The sequence below is a fragment of the Nerophis ophidion genome, linkage group LG22 (genome assembly GCF_033978795.1).
Source record: "Nerophis ophidion isolate RoL-2023_Sa linkage group LG22, RoL_Noph_v1.0, whole genome shotgun sequence".
Taxonomy (NCBI): Eukaryota; Metazoa; Chordata; class Actinopteri; order Syngnathiformes; family Syngnathidae; genus Nerophis; species Nerophis ophidion.
The window spans coordinates 37138904-37159074 of NC_084632.1; the positions used below are offsets into that span (position 1 = coordinate 37138904).

At 41.8% G+C, this 20171-nt stretch overlaps 1 protein-coding gene across 1 annotated transcript in view; it reads right to left on the minus strand.

Annotated features, from left to right (window-relative positions):
- The window catches only part of LOC133540834 (BMP/retinoic acid-inducible neural-specific protein 3-like), a 233788-nt gene that overhangs the window by 22424 nt on the left and 191193 nt on the right, over nt 1-20171 (minus strand). Inside the window, exons 6-7 of the mRNA XM_061883791.1 lie at nt 15003-15239; nt 2645-2867 (exon numbers count right to left, since the gene is read on the minus strand). Coding sequence (XP_061739775.1) covers nt 2645-2867; nt 15003-15239 — 460 coding nt within the window. The remainder of the gene's footprint in view (nt 1-2644; nt 2868-15002; nt 15240-20171) is intronic.

Genomic DNA, 20171 nt, shown 5'->3' on the forward strand with positions numbered 1-20171 from the left:
CCAGGATGGACCGCTCGTCCAGAGTCGGGACCCAGGATGGACCGCTGGTCCAGTCGGGACCCAGAATGGACCGCTCGTCCAGAGTCGGGACCCAGGATGGCCCGCTCGTCCAGAGTCGGGACCCAGGATGGACCGCTCGTCCAGAGTCGGGACCCAGGATGGACCGCTCGTCCAGAGTCGGGACCCTTGATGGACCGTTCGTCCAGAGTCGGGACGCGGGATGAACCGCTCGTCCAGAGTCGGGACCCGGGATGGACCGCTCGTCCAGAGTCGGGACCCGCGATGGACCGCTCGTCCAGAGTCGGGACCCGGGATGGACCGCTCGTCCAGAGTCGGGACCCGGGATGGACCGCTCGTCCAGAGTCGGGACCCGGGATGGCCCGCTCGTCCAGAGTCGGGACCCAGGATGGACCGCTCGTCCAGAGTCGGGACCCGGGATGGACCGCTCGTCCAGAGTCGGGACCCAGGATGGACCGCTCGTCCAGAATCGGGACCCAGGATGGACCGCTCGTCCAGAGTCGGGACCCAGGATGGACCGCTCGTCCAGAGTCGGGACCCAGGATGGACCGCTCGTCCAGAGTCGGGACCCAGGATGGACCGCTCGTCCAGAGTCGGGACCCAGGATGGACCGCTCGTCCAGAGTCGGGACCCAGGATGGACCGCTCGTTCAGAGTCGGGACCCAGGATGGACCGCTCGTCCAGAGTCGGGACCCAGGATGGACCGCTCGTCCAGAGTCGGGACCCAGGATGGACCGCTCGTCCAGAGTCGGGACCCAGGATGGACCGCTCGTCCAGAGTCGGGACCCAGGATGGACCGCTCTTCCAGAGTCGGGACCCAGGATGGACCGTTCGTCCAGAGTCGGGACCCAGGATGGACCGCTCGTCCAGAGTCGGGACCCAGGATGGACCGCTCGTCCAGAGTCGGGACCCAGGATGGACCGCTCGTCCAGAGTCGGGACCCAGGATGGACCGCTCGTCCAGAGTCGGGACTCAGGATGGACCGCTCGTCCAGAGTCGGGACCCAGGATGGACCGCTCGTCCAGAGTCGGGACCCTGGATGGACCGCTCGTCCAGAGTCGGGACCCTGGATGGACCGTTCGTCCAGAAACGGGACCCAGGATGGACCGCTCGTCCAGAGTCGGGACCCAGGATGGACCGCTCGTCCAGAGTCGGGACCCAGGATGGACCGCTCGTCCAGAGTCGGGACCCTGGATGGACCGCTCGTCCAGAGTCGGGACCCTGGATGGACCGTTCGTCCAGAAACGGGACCCAGGATGGACCGCTCGTCCAGAGTCGGGACCCAGGATGGACCGCTCGTCCAGAGTCGGGACCCAGGATGGACCGCTCGTCCAGAGTCGGGACCCAGGATGCACCGCTCGTCCAGAGTCGGGACCCAGGATGGACCGCTCGTCCAGAGTCGGGACCCAGAATGGACCGTTCGTCCAGAGTCGGGACCCAGAATGGACCGTTCGTCCAGAGTCGGGACCCAGGATGGACCGCTCTTCCAGAGTCGGGACCCAGGATGGACCGCTCTTCCAGAGTCGGGACCCAGGATGGACCGCTCGTCCAGAGTCGGGACCCAGGATGGACCGCTCGTCCAGAGTCGGGACCCAGGTTGGACCGCTCGTCCAGAGTCGGGACCCAGCATGGACCACTCGTTCAGAGTCGGGACCCGGGATGGACCGCTCGTCCAGAGTCGCGACCCAGGATGGACCGCTCGTCCAGAGTCGGGACCCAGGATGGACCGCTCGTCCAGAGTCGCGACCCAGGATGGACCGCTCGTCCAGAGTCGCGACCCAGGATGGACCGCTCGTCCAGAGTCGGGACCCAGGATGGACCGCTCGTCCAGAGTCGGGACCCATGATGGACCGCTCGCCTGTGTATCGGTTGGGGACATCTCTGCGCCGCTGATCCGCCTCCGCTTGGGATGGTTTCCTGCTGGCTCCACTTTGGACGGGACTCTCACCGTTATGTTAGATCCACTATGGATTGGGTGGGGGTTACCCACATATGCGTTCCTCTCCAAGGTTTCTCACAGTCATCATTGTCACTGTCACCGACGTCCCATTGGGTGTAAGTTTTTCCTTGCCCTTACGTGGGCTCTACCGAGGCTGTCGTTGTGGTTTGTGCAGCCCTTTGAGACACTACTGATTTAGGCCTATATAAATAAACATTGATTAATTGATTGATTGAATTGTTAATACATGTTTTTTTTTTTTTTTTTGGTAATTCTTAACCGCGTCTACCGAAGCACGCTTCTTAAAACGCATCAAACTTTAATTTTTTTGTTTTCCTTGATACAACCTTGACTGCATCCAAATCAGCAGGTGTGAGACTACGGCCCGCATCAGTGGCACCTCAGTTGAATATCAAAGGCTTAATATACCGCGTGTAATATTAGCATAGTGCCGAGTTCAGGAGATTGCAAAAAGCGCTGTGCAGGAACAAAAAAAAAAAAAAGATGTGTGCCATTTTCAGATAACTTGAAAGGACATGTGATATGGCTGCAGGCTTTGGAATTTTTGCCTATGTTCTCAGATGGTGGTCCACGCATGCCGCCTCCCCCCCCCACCCCCCCTTGTGCACACCCCCGTGCACACGTTCACGGCAGAGGGAATACTTCAAAAATACCCGAGCATCTCACCTCTCACTCAGCCTAACGATTTGGGGCTGGGTGCGACACCTCTTGCTGAGGGTGTAGAGCTTGTTGATGATGCGTCCCGATTTGCTCAGAAACTGCTGGGTGTTGAGCTCCAGCTGTTTGTAGCGCTGATTAACGGCGGCTTCCGTCCTCCAGAAGAACTCGATGGCTGATGTGTTCAAAGCGTAGGACGTGGGGAGCCTCCGAACAAAGTTCTGGAACTCCTCTGAAAAGGCAAAGGAAGTGCGAATTCGTTTAAGACAATAACATTTTCAAACACGAAAACACGTTTTCCACTCAGAAGCATCTCTTTTTAAAAAATATACATACAAACCTCGTTTCCATATGAGTTGGGAAATTGTGTTAGATGTAAATATAAACAGAATACAATGATTTGCAAGTCCTTTTCAACCCATATTCAGTTGAATGCACTACAAAGACAAGATACTTGATGTTCAAACTCATAAACTTGATTTTTTGGGGGGAAATAATAATTAACTTAGATGCGGCGTTTCTGGATGTTGTTGATAAATGGCTTTCGCTTTGCATAGTAGAGCTTTAACTTGCACTTACAGATGTAGCGACGAAATGTAGTTGAATATGCTACAAAGACAACATATTTGATGTTCAAACTGATGAACATTTTTTTTGTGCATATAATCATTAACTTTAGAATTCGATGCCAGCAACACGTGACAAAGAAGTTGGGAAAGGCGGCAATAAATACTGATAAAGTTGAGAAAACACTTATTTGGAACATCCCATGGTTGGGTATAAAAACAGCTTCCCCAAAAATGCTCAGTCTTTCACAAGAAAGGATGGGGCGAGGTACACCCCTTTGTCCACAACTGCGTGAGCAAATAGTCAAACAGTTTAAAAACAACGTTTCTCAAAGTGCAATTGCAAGAAATTTAGGGATTTCAACATCTACGGTCCATAATATCATCAAAAGGTTCAGAGAATCTGGAGAAATCACTCCACGTAAGCGGCATGGCCGGAAACCAACATTGAATGACCGTTACCTTCGATCACTCAGACGGCACTGTATCAAAAACCAACATAAATCTCTAAAGGATATCACCACATGGGCACAGGAACACTTCAGACAACCACTGTCACTAAATACAGTTTGTCGCTACATCTGTAAGTGCAGGTTAAAACTCTATTACGAAAAGCGAAAACCATTTATCAACAACATCCAGAAACGCCGCCGGCTTCTCTGGGCCCGAGATCATCTAATATGGACTGATGCAAAGAGGAAAAGTGTTCTGTGGTCTGACAAGTCCACATTTCAAATTGTTTTTGAAAATATTCGACATCGTGTCATCCGTACCAAAGGGGAAGCGAACCATCCAGACTGTTATCGAGGCAAAGTTCAAAAGCCAGCATCTGTGATGGTATGGGGGTGCATTAGTGCCCGGGGCAGGGGTAACTTACACATCTGTGACGGCACCATTAATGCTGAAAGGTACATACAGGTTTTGGAACAACATATGCTTCAATCTAAGCGTCGTTTTTTTCATGGACGCCCCTGCTTATTTCAGCAAGACAATGCCAAGCCACATTCAGCACGTGTTACAACAGCGTGGCTTCGTAAAAAACGAGTGCAGGTACTCTCCTGGCCCGCCTGCAGTCCAGACCTGTCTCCCATCAAAAATGTGTGGCACATTATGAAGCGTAAAATACGACAGCGGAGACCCCGGACTGTTGAACGACTGAAGCTCTACATAAAACAAAAATGGGAAAGAATTCCACTTTCAAAGCTTCAAAAAATGTTTTCCTCAGTTCCAAAACGTTTATTGAGTGTTGTTAAAAGAAAAGGTGATGTAACACAGTGGTGAACATGCCCTTTCCCAACTACTTTGGCACGTGTTGCAGCCATGAAATTTTAAGTTAATTATTTGCGAAACAAAAATCTACTTTATGAGTTTGAACATCAAATATGTTGTCTTTGTAGTGCATTCAACTGAATATGGGTTGAAAAGGATTTGCAAATCATTGTATTCCGTTTGTATTTACATCTAACACAATTTCCCAACTCACATAGAAACAGGGTTTGTATGACAACAGGACATCTCCTGTTTGGAGTAAGCGTTGCTCTGGTTCGTCGACAAATTGGAAGTCGTTGGCAGTCTTCAAAGTACCCCAAAGCTGCCACAAATGATTGGACGATGCAGGCAGAACTGTGGACACTCTTGTGATGTGTATAACATCGGATTGTCTGCGCCACAGGATTTGAGGACCAGTCATAGACGATTTAGAGTGAAAAGCAAATTTTATTTTACCTCGCATACAAAACATTCTAACTTGGATTGTTTCCCTGACTCCGAGACTCTCCTGAAGGACAGTGCGGCGAAGACACAACCAACTCCCTTCTTGTCTCTCATGGACACACACCTATTGTTCTCGACTTTGGACTAGCGTCTGCACAACATCAGGGCCGCGGAGCAGAGACACACTGCAGGCTTACACAAAAACATGCATCCACAAAAATATACGCCACACACATACATACCCCCCTTCCCAATCCAACCCCCTCAACGCGAATCCCATAGGGGTGATGGAAGGATGGTCAGCGCTTAAGAGCTGCAGCCTGCCACCATGACCCCGCACTCCCTTCCCTCTGTTGCTAGATATCTCGTATGTATTTGTGCTTTGCTATGGAGGTTTTTTTTCCCACTCCAGACTGGGCCCTCTCAGGAGCCCAGTCGAGATTGTATTTTTTTACTCATCCTTCCCCAGCATTTTACCTTTTCTCCCCATCTTTTTACGGGGCGCCGTGTGGCGACCCATCAGTGTTCCTGTTCTGTAAACCTGTAAAATGCTGTTGTTCTTGTGCAATGACAATAAAGACCTATACTACCTGGCATAGCTCGGTTGGTAGAGCGGCTGTGCCAGCAACTTGAGGGTTGCAAGTTCGATTCCCACTTCCGCCATCCTAGTCACTGCCGTTGTGTCCTTGGGCAAGAAACTTTACCCAAACTGGTTTAAATGTAACTTAGATATTGGATTTCACTTTGTAAAGAGCTTTGAGTCACTAGAGAAAAGCGCTATATAAATATGATTCACTTCACTTCACTATCCTAACCAAATATTGACATTGCTGTATGTATACTTTTGACCTAGCAGATTTGGTCACATTTTCAGTAGACCCACATTCATAAAAGAACCAATTTTCATAAATGTTTTGAATGTGCTCCAATCACACAAAAAATAAGTTGTAGAAATGATTGGAAACTCAAGACAGCCATGACATTTTGTCCTTCACAAGTGTACGTAAACTTTTGACCACGACCGTATAGTCTCACACACACGCGCGCTTTTGACCTCCCTCTAACTGTATTCGGGTAATTTAATCAGGCAAAATGAGAGAATCCCTTTACTCGGGCCACACAGGCAGCTCTGGGTCTAACTGGAAGTGATATTGTTTGATGCATATGATAATGAAAAACGGCAGAGCTAAATAAGGGCTTGGGGTATATCTTTTTTTTTTTTTAATGAACAGCCAACAGCTTTTTCAGAGCTTATTTCATTTTTGAAGGAAAAAAGGACGGACAAGTGGGCTCAAGGGATAATATCTTAGAGACTTCCGAAACAGCGGGCCACAAGAACAAGGGTGTTCAAAGTCCGGCCTGTGGGCCATTTGGGGGCCGCGGCTAATTTTCTATTGGTCGGTTGTGCAATCTAAAAATAACTCATCATCAGAACATTTAGTTTCCTTGCCTGCATCAAAACCTCTTTCTTTCAACACCGGCTTGTACGGATATTCTTCTTTTTACCACTGTGTTACATGGCCTTTCCTTTTAACAACACTCAATAAACCTTTGGGAACTGAAGAGACTAATTTTTGAAGTTTTTCCAGGTAGAATTATTTCCCATTCTTGCTTGATGTACAGCTTAAGTTGTTCAACAGTCCGGGGTCTCCTTTGTGGTCTTTTAGGCTTCATAAAAAAAAAAAAATGGTCTCCTCAGTTCCCAAACGTTTACTGAGTGTTGTTAAAGGAAAGGCCATTGCCTATAAGTACAATTTTAATTTAATGATTATTTGCCAAAAAAATGAAGTTTCTCAGTTTGAACATTAAAATCTTGCATATGCAGTTTATTCAATTGAATATAAGTTGCAAATCATTGTATTCTGTTTTTATTTACCATTTACACAACATGCCAACTACACTGATTTTAGAGTTTTTTACATAAAAGCTTTGCCTATAACAGGCTACAGATAGCAGAAATACCGTAGCAGTTTAGGGAACTTTAATGGGATTTGTAGAAAAAGGGATGAACTCTATATAGAGTGTGATCAGACGTGTGTCCCTTCAACTTACATTCATGAGATGCCTCCTGTGCCACAGTGGTCTAAGCACTGTGCTTGACTGGATTTAAAATCAGCCAGGGAACACTGTGGAACACATTTTCCTCCTATTCATGTTTGCCGTTCACTACAAAAACGTCAGGGACTACTGACAGAGAAATAACACACATAAAAATAATGGCAATATCATTGTTTGTGCAAATATTTGCCTTATGTGTAATGTCGTATTGACTGAATAAAGTAAAAACAAACATCTTAAATATGTGAAAAAAAATCAAGATAATTATATTTATTTAGCGCTTTTCTCTAGTGACTCAAAGCGCTTTACATTGTGAAAGCCAATATTTAAGTTACATTTTTAAACCAGTGTGGTTGGCACTGGGAGCAGGTGGGTGAAGTGTCTTGCCCGAGGACACAAGGGCAGTGACTAGGTTGGCAGAAGTGGGGATCGAACCTGGAACCTTAAAGTTGCTGGCACGGCCACTCGACCAACCATGTGTTTTCTATTAAATAAGCGACAAGACCCACATTTTTAGGGGGGGGGGGGTTATTTATTCATTTTAATTGTAAGTGTATCTTGTGTTTTTTATGTTGATTTAATACAAAATAAAAAATACAAAAAAATTAATAAAAATTTCTTCTGCGGCCCGGTACCAGGATATATATATATATATATATATATATATATATATATATATATATATATATATATATATATTTTCGTAATGAAAAAGGGATTTTTTTTTGGGTTGGTGCACTCATTTTAAGTGTATCTTGTGTTTTTTTTATGTTGATTTAATAAAAAAAAATTTAAATAAATACAACTCATAAAAATTTCTTCTGCGGCCCGGTACCAACCGAGATGAAGCCCGGTACCGGGATTTTTTTTAATTTTTTTTTTTTTTTGTGTGATGAAAAAGGGAGGCTTTTTGGGTTGGTGCACTAATTTTAAGTGCATCATGTGTTTTTTTATGTTGATTTAATAAAAAAATAAAATAAAATAAAAAAAAATTGGTCAAAAAAGGTAAAAAGAGCGTCAGACTTTGTTTTCTCCCCATTATATTAATTTAGGGCTTCATGGTGAAAGAGGGGTTAGTGCGTCTGCCTCACAATACGAAGGTCCTGCAGTCCTGGGTTCAAATCCAGGCTCGGGATCTTTCTGTGTGGAGTTTGCATGTTCTCCCCGTGAATGCGTGGGTTCCCTCCGGGTACTCCGGCTTCCTCCCACTTCCAAAGACATGCACCTGGGGATAGGTTGATTGGCAACACTAAAATTGGCCCTAGTGTGTGAATGTGAGTGTGAATGTTGTCTGTCTATCTGTGTTGGCCCTGCGATGAGGTGGCGACTTGTCCAGGGTGTACCCCGCCTTCCGCCCGATTGTAGCTGAGATAGGCGCCAGCGCCCCCCGCGACCCCGAAAGGGAATAAGCGGTAGAAAATGGATGGATGGATGGAAAAAAAAATAATACAAATTGCTTCCGCGGCCCGGTACCAACCGAGAAGAGGCCCAGTACCGGGATTTTTTTTTTTTTTTTGTGATGAAAAAGGGAGGTTTTTTGGGTTGGTGCACTAATTGTAAGTGTATCTTGTGTTTTTTATGTTGATTTAATCAAAAAAAAAAAAAAAAATTCAAATTTCTTCTGCGTCCCGGTACCAACCGAGCCGAGGCCCGGTACCAGGATATTTTTTTTTTGTTTTTTTTGTAATGAAAAAGGGATTTTTTGGGGGGTTGGTGCAGTAATTCTAAGTGTATCTTGTGTTTTTTAAGTTGATTTAATACGAAAAATTTTTTTTTTTTTAATTAATACAAATTTTATTCTGCGGCCCGGTACCGGGATATATATATATATATATATATATATATATATATATATATATATATATATATATATATATATATATTTTTTTTGTGATGAAAAATTTAGGTTTTTTTGGGTTCGTGCACTAATTTTAAGTGTATATTGTGTTTGTTTATGTTGATTTAATAAAAACAAAAAAAACCAAAAAATAATAATACAAATTTCTTCTGTAGCCCTGTACCAACCGAGACGAGGCCAAGTACCAGGATATTTTTTTATTTATTTTTTGTGATGAAAAAGGGAGGGTTTTTTTGGGTTGGTGCACTAATTATAAGTGGATCTTGTGTTTTTTATGTTGATTTAATAAAAAATAAAATAATACAAATTTCTTCTGCGTCCCGGTACCAACCGAGCCGAGGCCCTGTACCGGGATATTTTTTTTGTTTTTTTTTGTGATGAAAAAGGAATGTTTTTTGGGTCGGTGCACTAATTGTAAGTGTATCTTGTGTTTTTTTCTGTTGATTTAATTAAAAAAAAAAATTAAAAAAAAAAAAAAATAATAATAATAAAAAAATATATATATATATATATATATATATATATATATATATATATATATATATATATATATATATATATTAATAAAAACATATTCTGCGGCCGCCGCAGCCCGGTGGTTGGGGACCACTGGTCTAAATGACCTGTCGTGGTGGTGCTTTGGTTAAAATTGTGCATACATGTCACTTAATAGACCCATTTCCTGCTTTTGAACCTTTCAACTGACTTAAACCACCTTTTTATTTGAATCAGACACACTTCTCATGAAGGACTGAAAAAATATAATTTGCAGAAGCAAAGGTCACCGCCTCTGTCCATGGTGCTGAGGACGGAGCACCGTCAGACGGGGGGGGGCGTGGCCGTGCTGACGGCGAGACACAGCTGGCAGGTGATTAGAGTTCACAGGTGGTACGTGTTAATGTAATCGTCTGTTGTCTTTACTAGTAAGCGGCCGGGAGCAGGATGGGGAGAGAGGAAATGGACGTGGCTGAAAAGTCGTGTCTTGCGGTAGAGAAAACTTTTGTGAAAATATATTATTAAAAGCTTGTTAAAACCTGCACGCTCGGATTTGTTTGTTATTCTTTGTCAGCTACTTTCCCCATGCACAGTGTCCCTGTGTTTTTCTGTGCATTGACCTTGCTGCACTCTATTTTTTATTTTGGGACATAAACCACTTTTTAATCTGCAAGCTTCCTGCAGTCTCTTGCTTTTTCGAGATCATGACCTCCACTAAGAGCATTTTGACCAGATTTATACAGTATTTGACTTTTTTTCAAATGGCAAAAGTGCTGGATGGTAGTAGCATCAGTGTCTAAATCATGAAATATACATTAATTAAAATATATTATTTAAAATGGAAACATCGAACTTAAAAAAAACAACAAAAAAACAATATGAGTTGAAAAGGTTGCAGAGCAATCATTGCAAAAATAAGAGTGTATCATTTCGGGACTTGTGCTGCTAGACCATCACATGATGGCAGGGATTTAGATAGGGGTGTCAAATTATTGCAGTATTAAACAATTAATTAAATACAGGACTAAAGTGAATATATGTATATATATATATATATATATATATATATATATATATATATATATATATATATATACGTACAGTTTTACATTTCAGATTTTTACCATTGCATACTCATTTGTTTGCTCTTTTACTTACATTTTCATTGTGTTTTTCCCATGTAAGAAAATAATAGTGTGATTGTTTAATTACATAACCTGGTGTGTCAAACATTCTGCCTGTACGAAAATATTAATGTTCAGTTACACATTTAACAGTGTTAATTTTTGTTGTTGTAATTTTTGTAAGTTAGTTTTAGTATAAAAAACAAAAAAAATTAAAAGTTAGTATTATTTATTTTTTTAATCAAATAACTAAGCTTTGTTTGTGTTAAGTATATTAATTTTTTTTTATTTTGAGTGTTCGAATATTTTAGATTTACACTTTTTCTTTTACTGAAAAGTCAAGTATGGGGGGTCATTTTGATGTAAAAAAATGCTAAATACATATACAGTATATATGTATGTATATATGTGTATGTGTATATATATATATATATATACAGGCACACATATATACATATGTGTATATATGTGTATGTATATATATATACATACATACATATATATATATATATATATATATATATATATATTTATATATATATATATATATGTGTGACTAAATATATTATTATTAATTATTAGTTTAAAAATCTAATCTTTAAATTCCCATTTTTTTATCTTTCTTCTTATATGTTTTTTTTTACTGTTGTTTTTCAAAGAAATATATGTTATTGTTTGAAAGCACACAACTTTTTAAATGCTCACAGACACATTAAGTATATTTGCACCAAGTATCAGTATCCGATCAGAATCGCCGAAACCAGCCTGAATTTTAATTGGTATCGGATCGGAAAGACAATCAGTGGTATCGCACATCACTAGTATAAACCAGTGTTATATTCTCAAACATATTTAATTGAACGCACTTATGTCTACACTTCTCTACTCCGTCCCTTTAATTGCTACCAAGTGCTAGTCTATTTTGGGGCATACAACAATCCACAGGGCACCATATGGCTACATCACAGAGGGCCTTACTTAAAACCAAGAACTCCCATCCCTCTCGCAACGTCATTCACTATTCCCACAAATGAACCCCTTTGACTCCTATCAATTTCCTGGCACTACTAATCACTCTCTATCTCACATCGGGTGCTCCTTTTAAAAGGACACTGAATACTCCCTCGATTGCGGACACATAGCTTGGTCTACAAACCACACCTGACCGATGGATCACCACAGTACTTCTCTAGATTATAAAAAAAAGGACTCCACACAATAAAAAACTGTTGTCCATGGACTTAATGTTCCTACATACCAGAAGATAAACTAACCAGAAAATAAACTAAACTCCTACGGTATGTTTCATACCGTAAAACCTGTAAAAACCCTGCATTTGCCCCCCCAAACATTTCCAAAGGTGAGCTGTCCAAACACATGTAAGTATCAGGGCTGTACACTTTTTACTAAGAGCACAGGTGATACTCCATGAAAAAAATGAGTAGTACAGAAAAAAATAGGCGCAATATGAAATGTCCTAAATAGCACAATGTTACTATAAGAACCTAAGAAATGTACACAGTAACTCATGCATATAAACACAGTGCTATCACAAGGTCTAATGCAACCCTCAAATTAAACATCACACAGCTTTTTATAGTCGATACAGGGCTCGAAACTCGCCATAATGCCCAAAATATTGACTAACCCGGAAACCCCTTGCAGCACTAACTCTTCCGGGACACTACAATAAACACCACCAAACCCTGCCACCCAACCCGGCCCACCTCTGGTTTTCATTAATTCCACTGACGTTGTAGAAACTATTTTGTATTCTGACAGTTGGCAACCCGATTTGTTTTCAAGTGACTACACGAAGCCCACAGATATTTGTACACTTGAAATAACTGTAAGTGGAGATGTCCGATAATGGCTTTTTTTGCCGATATCCGATATTGTCCATCTCTTAATTACCGATTCCGATTGCGGAGAGGCGGAACCGACGGTCCGACAGAGCGGCAGGGCACGCTGGAGCCCGGCCCAAGATGGCGGCGAAGAGGCGGGGAATGTGAGCGAGCGGCGAGGCGGGGCGTGCCGGGAGCGATGCCACAAGCGGGATCAGGTGCGCAATTTATAAATCCTTTTGCATTGTTAAAAAGTGGCGGCAGCTGTGAACGTGAAGAGGAGTGGTGGAGAAACAAGGAAGGGAGCGACAGCGAGAGGTAGACGCAAAAGACGTGGACGACTGAAAAGCGACACGGAGGAGCGAGCAGTGAGAGCCCGGACGGCTGAAAAGCAACCCGCAAAATACTTTTCTTGTTTGAAAAATAAAGAAGTCTATACCTGCTCAAAGATGTCCTTGCTTGGTGGTCCATTGAACCCGCACGACGGCTTGAGTCCGTCACACCGATATCAACCAATACAATATATACAGTCGTGGAATTACCACATTATTATACCTAATTTTGTTGTGATACCCCGCTGGATGTATTAAACGATGTAACAAGGTTTTCCAAAATAAATCAACTCAAGTTATGGAAAAAAATGCCAACATGGCACTGCCACATTTATTATTGAAGTCACAAAGTGCAATCTTTTTTTTAACATTCCTCAAAACAGCAGCTTGGAATTTGGGACATGCTCTCCCTGAGAGAGCATGAGGAGGTTGAGGTAGGCGGGGTTGAGTTGGGGAGGGGTGTTTATTGTAGCGTCCCGGAATAGTTAGTGCTTCTGGGGATTTGTTCTGCGGTGTTTATGTTTTGTTACGGTGCAGATGTTCTCCCAAAATGTGTTCGTCATTCTTGTTTGGTGTGGGTTCACAGTGTGGCGCATATTTGTAACAGTGTTAAAGTTGTTTATACGGCCACCTTCAGTCACACTTGTATGGCTGTTGACCAAGTATACGTTGCATTTACTTGTGTGTGTGAAAAGCCGTAGATCAAAAGTCTGAAACATGCGGCCCATAAGATGTTATTATGCGACCCGCACTTTGATATGACAATTTAATGTTGGCAAGTTTAATATGAACGGCTCTTGATAGGTCATGCTTGCCAACGTCCCTATTTTCCCGGGAGACCCCTGAATTTCAGGGCACCAATTCTCTCGAAGCCCCTGTCATTTTTTACCAGATCAACAATATTCTGGGAGTGCCTTAATGGCAGTGCCTTTAGCGCCCCCTACATCCTGAACTGACGGCGTAAAAGCCCAGTTGTATGTTGCATCTGGCCATGTGAGACGCGCGTGTGTTATTGCAAGAATAATTTGGTCAACAGCTACACACGTCACACTGAGGGTGGTCGTAAAAAAACTTTTAACACTGTTACAAATATGTGCCAGACGTTGAACCCACACCAAACAAGAATGGCAAACACATTTCGGGAGAACATCCGCATCGTAACACAACATAAATACACCAGAACAATTACCCAGGATCCCATGCAGCCCTAACTATTCCAGGCTACAATATACACACCACTGCTACCACCAACCCCCCCACGCCCCTCGGTTGAGGTGGTGTATATTGTAGCCCTGCAAGGTGTTCTGGTTATTTGTTCTGTGGTGTTTATGTTGTGTTACGGTGCGGATGTTCTCCCGAAATGTGTTCGTCATTCTTGTTTGATGTGGGTTCACATTGAGGCGCATATTTGTAAGAGTGTTAAAGTTGTTTATACGGCCACCCTCAGTCACACCTGTATGGCTGTTGACCAAGTATGTTTGCATTCACTTGTGTGTTTGAAAAGCCGAAGATCAAGAGTCTCAAACATGCGGCTCGCATGACAAACACATTTCGGAAGAACATCCGCATTGTAACACAACATAAATACACCAGAACAATTATCCAGGATCCCATGCAGCCCTAACTCTTCCGGGCTACAATATACACACCCCTGCTACCACCAACCCCCCACGCCCCCACCCTACCTACTTGCGTCGGTTGAGGTGGTGTATATTGTAGCCCTGCAAGGTGTTCTGGGTATTTGTTCTGTGGTGTTTATGTTGTGTTACGGTGCGGATGTTCTCCCGAAATGTGTTCATCATTCTCGTTTGATGTGGGTTCACATTGTGGCGCATATTTGTAACAGTGTTAAAGTTGTTTATACGGCCACCCTCAGTGTGACCTGTGTGGCTGTTGACCAAGTATGCTTGCATTCACTTGTGTGTGTGAAAAGCCGTAGGTATTGTGTGACTGGGCCGGCACGTAAAGGCAGCCTCCAATATTGTTGTCTGGGCGGAAATCGGGAGAATGGTTGCCTCGGGAAATTTTCGGGACGGGCACTGAAATTCGGGAGTCTCCCGGGAAAATCGGGAGGGTTGGCAAGTGTGACTGGGAGACGCAACTGCATGTCCGTGTACAGCGGCGTTTTAAAAAGTCATATATTTTAATTTTTGAAAGCAATAATTTCCGATATTCCATTTTAAAGCATTTATCGGCCGATAAATCAGAAGTCCGATATTTTCGGACATCTCTAGTAAGTATACATGCGTTTTTGTCTGTTTGAATCATTTTGCATACTATTCAAAAGCTCTGAGTGGCCATCGTTTGTCATTTTCTTTCTGCAAAGCCACACATTCCGTAAAAGACACACAGAATCTTAAATAAGACAACAACTGACCTGACTCTTCAAAGTCTCGGTTGGCGGTTTTCCAAGAATCTTGAATTTTCAGCAAACTGTCTTCCATGGACTTCAAATCCAACTTGGGGCAATTACACTGCGGGTAGTCGGCGCCACACTGACACCAGCAGTCATTGTCTCGGCACACAAATTGGCCCTCCTCGTTACATCCGATGTAGCTGAGAGCTGCCTGCACAAAGCTGGCTCTCAGATATTCCGGCAGAATGGCATGGAGGCCTGAGTCATGGAAAAACAGAAATGTCGTCACATGGATGACTAACCAAGTAGTTCATGTACAGCAATGCATGTGAAATAGTGATTGTTAAAGTAGGCTAAAGCAGGGGTTCTTAACCTTTTTTGACCTTGGGGCCCTACTTTTCCACCACAAAGAGGCTCGAGGCTTACTTGAACATCGACACTGAACTAGCAATCTCACTCTTGATTGTAATCATATTCAGTAATTACCGTATTTCCTTGAATTGCCGCCGGGCATATAGTATGCGCCTGCCTAGAATTTCCGCCGGGTCAAACACGTCTCGCCAAATAATTAGCATATGCCTAAAATATCCACCGGGACAAACTCGTCACGTCACGAGTGACACTTCCTGTCATCATTTTCAAAATGTAGGAGGCTGATATCAACATTTTTAAATCACATAAAGGGAAGAAGATTAAGAGCTATTCAGTTGGATTTAAGGTCCAAGCTATTGAATATGCTAAAAAGAACAGTAAGCAGCTATGTTTTAATTAATATACCGTAGCTGCGTGTGTCAAATATGAGTCATTAAATGACTCCCACCTAGAGGGTGCTAGTGATCCTTCTTGCGACTACTCGGCTGCAGAAGAAGTGACAACAAGCAGCAAGAGTGAGCAGCGATCGTTTATTTTTTCCTCCCGCTTGCACTTTTAACATGGAGGATTACATATCTAAAATAAAACAGTTTTCTAAACTGTACTTTCACTGGAAGCAGGAGGTAATAAAGGAAGATCTCCATCGAGACGGAGAGACTTTTAAAACTGAAGAAAGATAAGGAAGACTTATCGATGCTTTTGATCAGAAGAAGCTGCGCATGGACTTCATTTATAAGTAAAGGTAAGACCATAATCACGTTTTTTTTATTAAATGTGCTTTTCATGATGGTATCCTTACATCACACTCAAATTTATAAGCGCAGGCTTAAATTTACCGCATGCCTTTGGTAAGCGCCGGAGTGTGAAGAGGTTATAAATTATTTAGCGCCCCGGCGGCAATTCAAGGAAAATACTGTTTGTCCAACTTAGTTGTAGTTTAAAAGGATAAACCTTGTCAAATGATATTAATCCATGTGGAGGTCACCAATATCACTATCAAGGTTGAGGTCAGGCTGATTACAAAAATAAATACTAACCAAAATACACAGAAAAAGAAGGGACTTATAGAAACGGATGGAAACAAATGACATAAAATGATGCAATGCCAAAATTACTACATTCTAACAAAAATAATAATAATAATAGATCTTATTTGCAAAAAGCACTTTACATTGAGCAAACAACCTCAAAGTGCTATTAAAAAAAATAATAATAATAAATAGATGATAAAATTAGAACAGCCTAATAGCTAGAACTAGTATGCATATATCTATTAAAAGGCTTTTTTTTTATTTTTTATAGAAGGATTTTTAAGCCTTTTTTAAAAAGCATCCACTGTCTGTGGTGCCCTCAGGTGGTCAGGGAGAGCGTAACACAGAATGGGAGCAGCGGAGCAGAAAGCCCGGTCTCCCATAGTTCGTAGATTTGTCCTTGCAGGGTGGATAAGATTAGACTGTCGTGTGGAGGATTTGGGGGTGAGTAGTTCTTTGAGGTAGAGGGGGGGCACTTTCATGGTGGCACTGGTGGCTTAGTAGGGAGACGTTGTATTCGATTAAGATCAACAATAAATAATATAAATGTGTCTTAGATTAAAGTGCAAATGAAAAGAAACAGCTTCACCACTTTAGTCATAATTTTTGCGCTTGAGGAACCTCTCTATGACTCACACTTGCCAGCTTTGAAACCTTTGAAATATTTGCAAGTTGTATACTGTATTCACTGCAAAAACTGAAATCTAAGTAAGATTAAACATCTCAAAAAGGCTGATACTTGGCTGTCTGATAAGATATTTTTCCTCACTAAGCTGATTTTATGTTAAGAGTGTTTTACTTGTTTTACGTGTTTTGGTCCTAAATGATCTCAGTAAGATATTACAGCTTGTCGCTGAGATTTGATGACCTATATAGAGTAAAAAATGCTTGAAACTAGAATATCAGCTGATGCAAAACTGCGTCATTAACACTCACAAGTATAAAACTACTTTTTTAAAGTTATAATTTCTTACTTCAGGCATGAAAAAAAAAATCATAATACAATGGTGTCAATAAAAAGGCTTGTAAAACTCCACCGTGTAGGATGGGAAGCAACATGAAGGCTTCGGTTTCTTTGATGTATTGTAATCCACAGAAAGATTTTGTCTTGACATGGGATCTACAAAGTGGAGAGGAAGCAGCCCAAGCTTCAGGAACCTTTACTTTGAACTATTTACGACCTTTTCTTTGAACTGTTTTGTGACCAAAGGTGGTGGCTGTTTACGACCCCCACCCTTGGGAACAGCTGTTGCCATGTAAACAGGGAATGTCCAAATAAAAGAGGAGGCGTACAATATTTCGTCAGAGCGGGGTGACACCCAACAAAGGTGCAGGTGTACGTGTTTCTCCTCATTGAGCCAAATTTATTTCTGTCTCTGTTTAATTCCTTGCTTCTTGTCTTGTTTATTAGATGTCATCAGTGTTTGAACCTGACAAATGGCACTAGAATTTACTTAATTTAAGAATATTTTTCAACATATCGAGCAAAGGTCTCTTTTTTTCTACCAAGAAAAGTGCATTTGTTATTAATATTCTTATTTTAAGGTATTTTGGGGTTCATTGAGGTTAGGTAATTTGACTTGTTTTGAAAAGTCTTGACAAGCCGAATTTTCTTGTTCTATTGGCAGATAATTTTGATTAGTTCTAATAAAATACTCCTAATGTTTAATTTTTTTTTCTTGTTTTTGAACACTGACTTTAAGGGGTAGCGTGGCGTGTATAATGTCGCGTCCCGGAAGAGTTAGTGCTGCAACGGGATCTGGGTATTTGTTCTGTTGTGTTTTAAAACATTTATCGGCCGCTTCTCCAAATTTCACAACACCTAGTGTGTGTGTGACAATCATTGGTACTTTAACTTTAACTTAACTTAAAAGAGGAGGTGTACAATCTTTCGTCAGAACGTGGTGACACTGTACAAGGGTGCAGGTGTACGTGTTTCTCCTCATTGAGCCAAATTTAATTCTGCCTCTGTTTAATTCCTTGCTTCTTGTCTTGTTTATTAAATGTCATCAGTGTTTGAACCTGACAAATGGCACTAGAATCTACTTTATTTAAGAATATTTTTCAACATATTGAGCAAAAAGTGTTTTTTTTTTTTCTACCAAGAAAATTGCACTTGTTATTAGTGGGAATATACTTATCATAAGGTATTTTGGGGTTTATTGAGGTGAGCTAATTTGACACGTTTTGGAAAGTCTTGACAAGCCCAATTTTTCTTGTTTTATTGGCAAATAATTTTGCTAACTTCAAATAAAATACACCCAATGTTTTTATTTTTTTTTCTTGTTTTTGAACACTGACTTAAAGGGGTAGCGTGGGGTGTATATTGTCGCGTCCCGGAAGAGTTAGTGCTGCAAGGGGTTCTGGGTATGTGTTCTGTTGTGTTTTAAAGCATTTATCGGCCGATTCTCCAAATTTCGCAACACCTAATGTGTGTGTGACAAACATTGGTGCTTTGACTTTAACTTAACTTTAACTTAAATTAAAAGAGGAGGCGTACAATCTTTCGTCAGAACGTGGTGACACTGTACAAGAATGCAGGTGTACGCGTTTCTCCTCATTGAGCCAAATTTTATTCTGTCTCTGTTTAATTCCTTGCTTCTTGTCTTGTTTATTAGATGTCATCAGTGTTTGAACCTGACAAATGGCACTAGAGTCTACTTTATTTGAGAATATTTTTCAACATATCGAGCAAAAAGGTCTCTTTTTTTTTCTACCAAGAAAAGTGCACTTGTTATTAGTGGGAATATACTTATTATGAGGTATTTTGGGGTTTATTGAGGTGAGCTAATTTGGCTTGTTTTGGAAAGTCTTCACAAGCCCAATTTTCCTTGTTTTATTGGCAGATAATTTTGCTCACTTCAAATAAAATACTCCTAATGTTTAATTTTTTTTTTCTTGTTTTTGAACACTGACTTTAAGGGGTAGCGTGGCGTGTATAATGTCGCGTCCCGGAAGAGTTAGTGCTGCAAGGGGTTCTGGGTATTTGTTCTGTTGTGTTTTAAAGCATTTATCGGCCGATTCTCCAAATTTCACAACACCTAGTGTGTGTGTGACAATCATTGGTACTTTAACTTTAACTTAACTTTAACTTAACTTAAAAGAGGAGGCGTAGAATTTTTCGTCAGAACGTGGTGACACTGTACAAGGGTGCAGGTGTACGTGTTTCTCCTCATTGAGCCAAATTTATTTCTGTCTCTGTTTAATTCCTTGCTTCTTGTCTTGTTTATTAGATGTCATCAGTGTTTGAACCTGAGAAATGGCACTAGAACTTACTTAATTTAAGAATATTTTTCAACATATCGAGCAAAAGGTCTCTTTTTTTTTCTACCAAGAAAAGTGCACTTGTTATTAGTGGGAATATACTTATCATAAGGTATTTTGGGGTTTATTGAGGTGAGCTAATTTGACTTGTTTTGAAGAGTCTTGACAAGCCCAATTTTTCTTGTTTTATTGGCAGATCATTTTGCTTACTTCAAATAAAATACACCTAATGTTTTATTTTTTTTTCTTGTTTTTGAACACTGACTTTATTGTCGCGTCCCGGAAGAGTTAGTGCTGCAAGTGGTTCTGGGTATTTGTTCTGTTGTGTTTCAAAGCATTTATCGGCAGTCCGATATTATCGGACATCGCTACTTGAAACCAAGCAGCGGCCCTTAGCTGAGAAACATTTTTCTGGGTGGCCCTCTAGGGGGCGCTGGCGGGTGCACTGCCATAAAACATGCAAGACCCTCTCTTTATGTTCTGCCTCCTGACATATGCTTCGGATAATGTGCAATATGCCCAC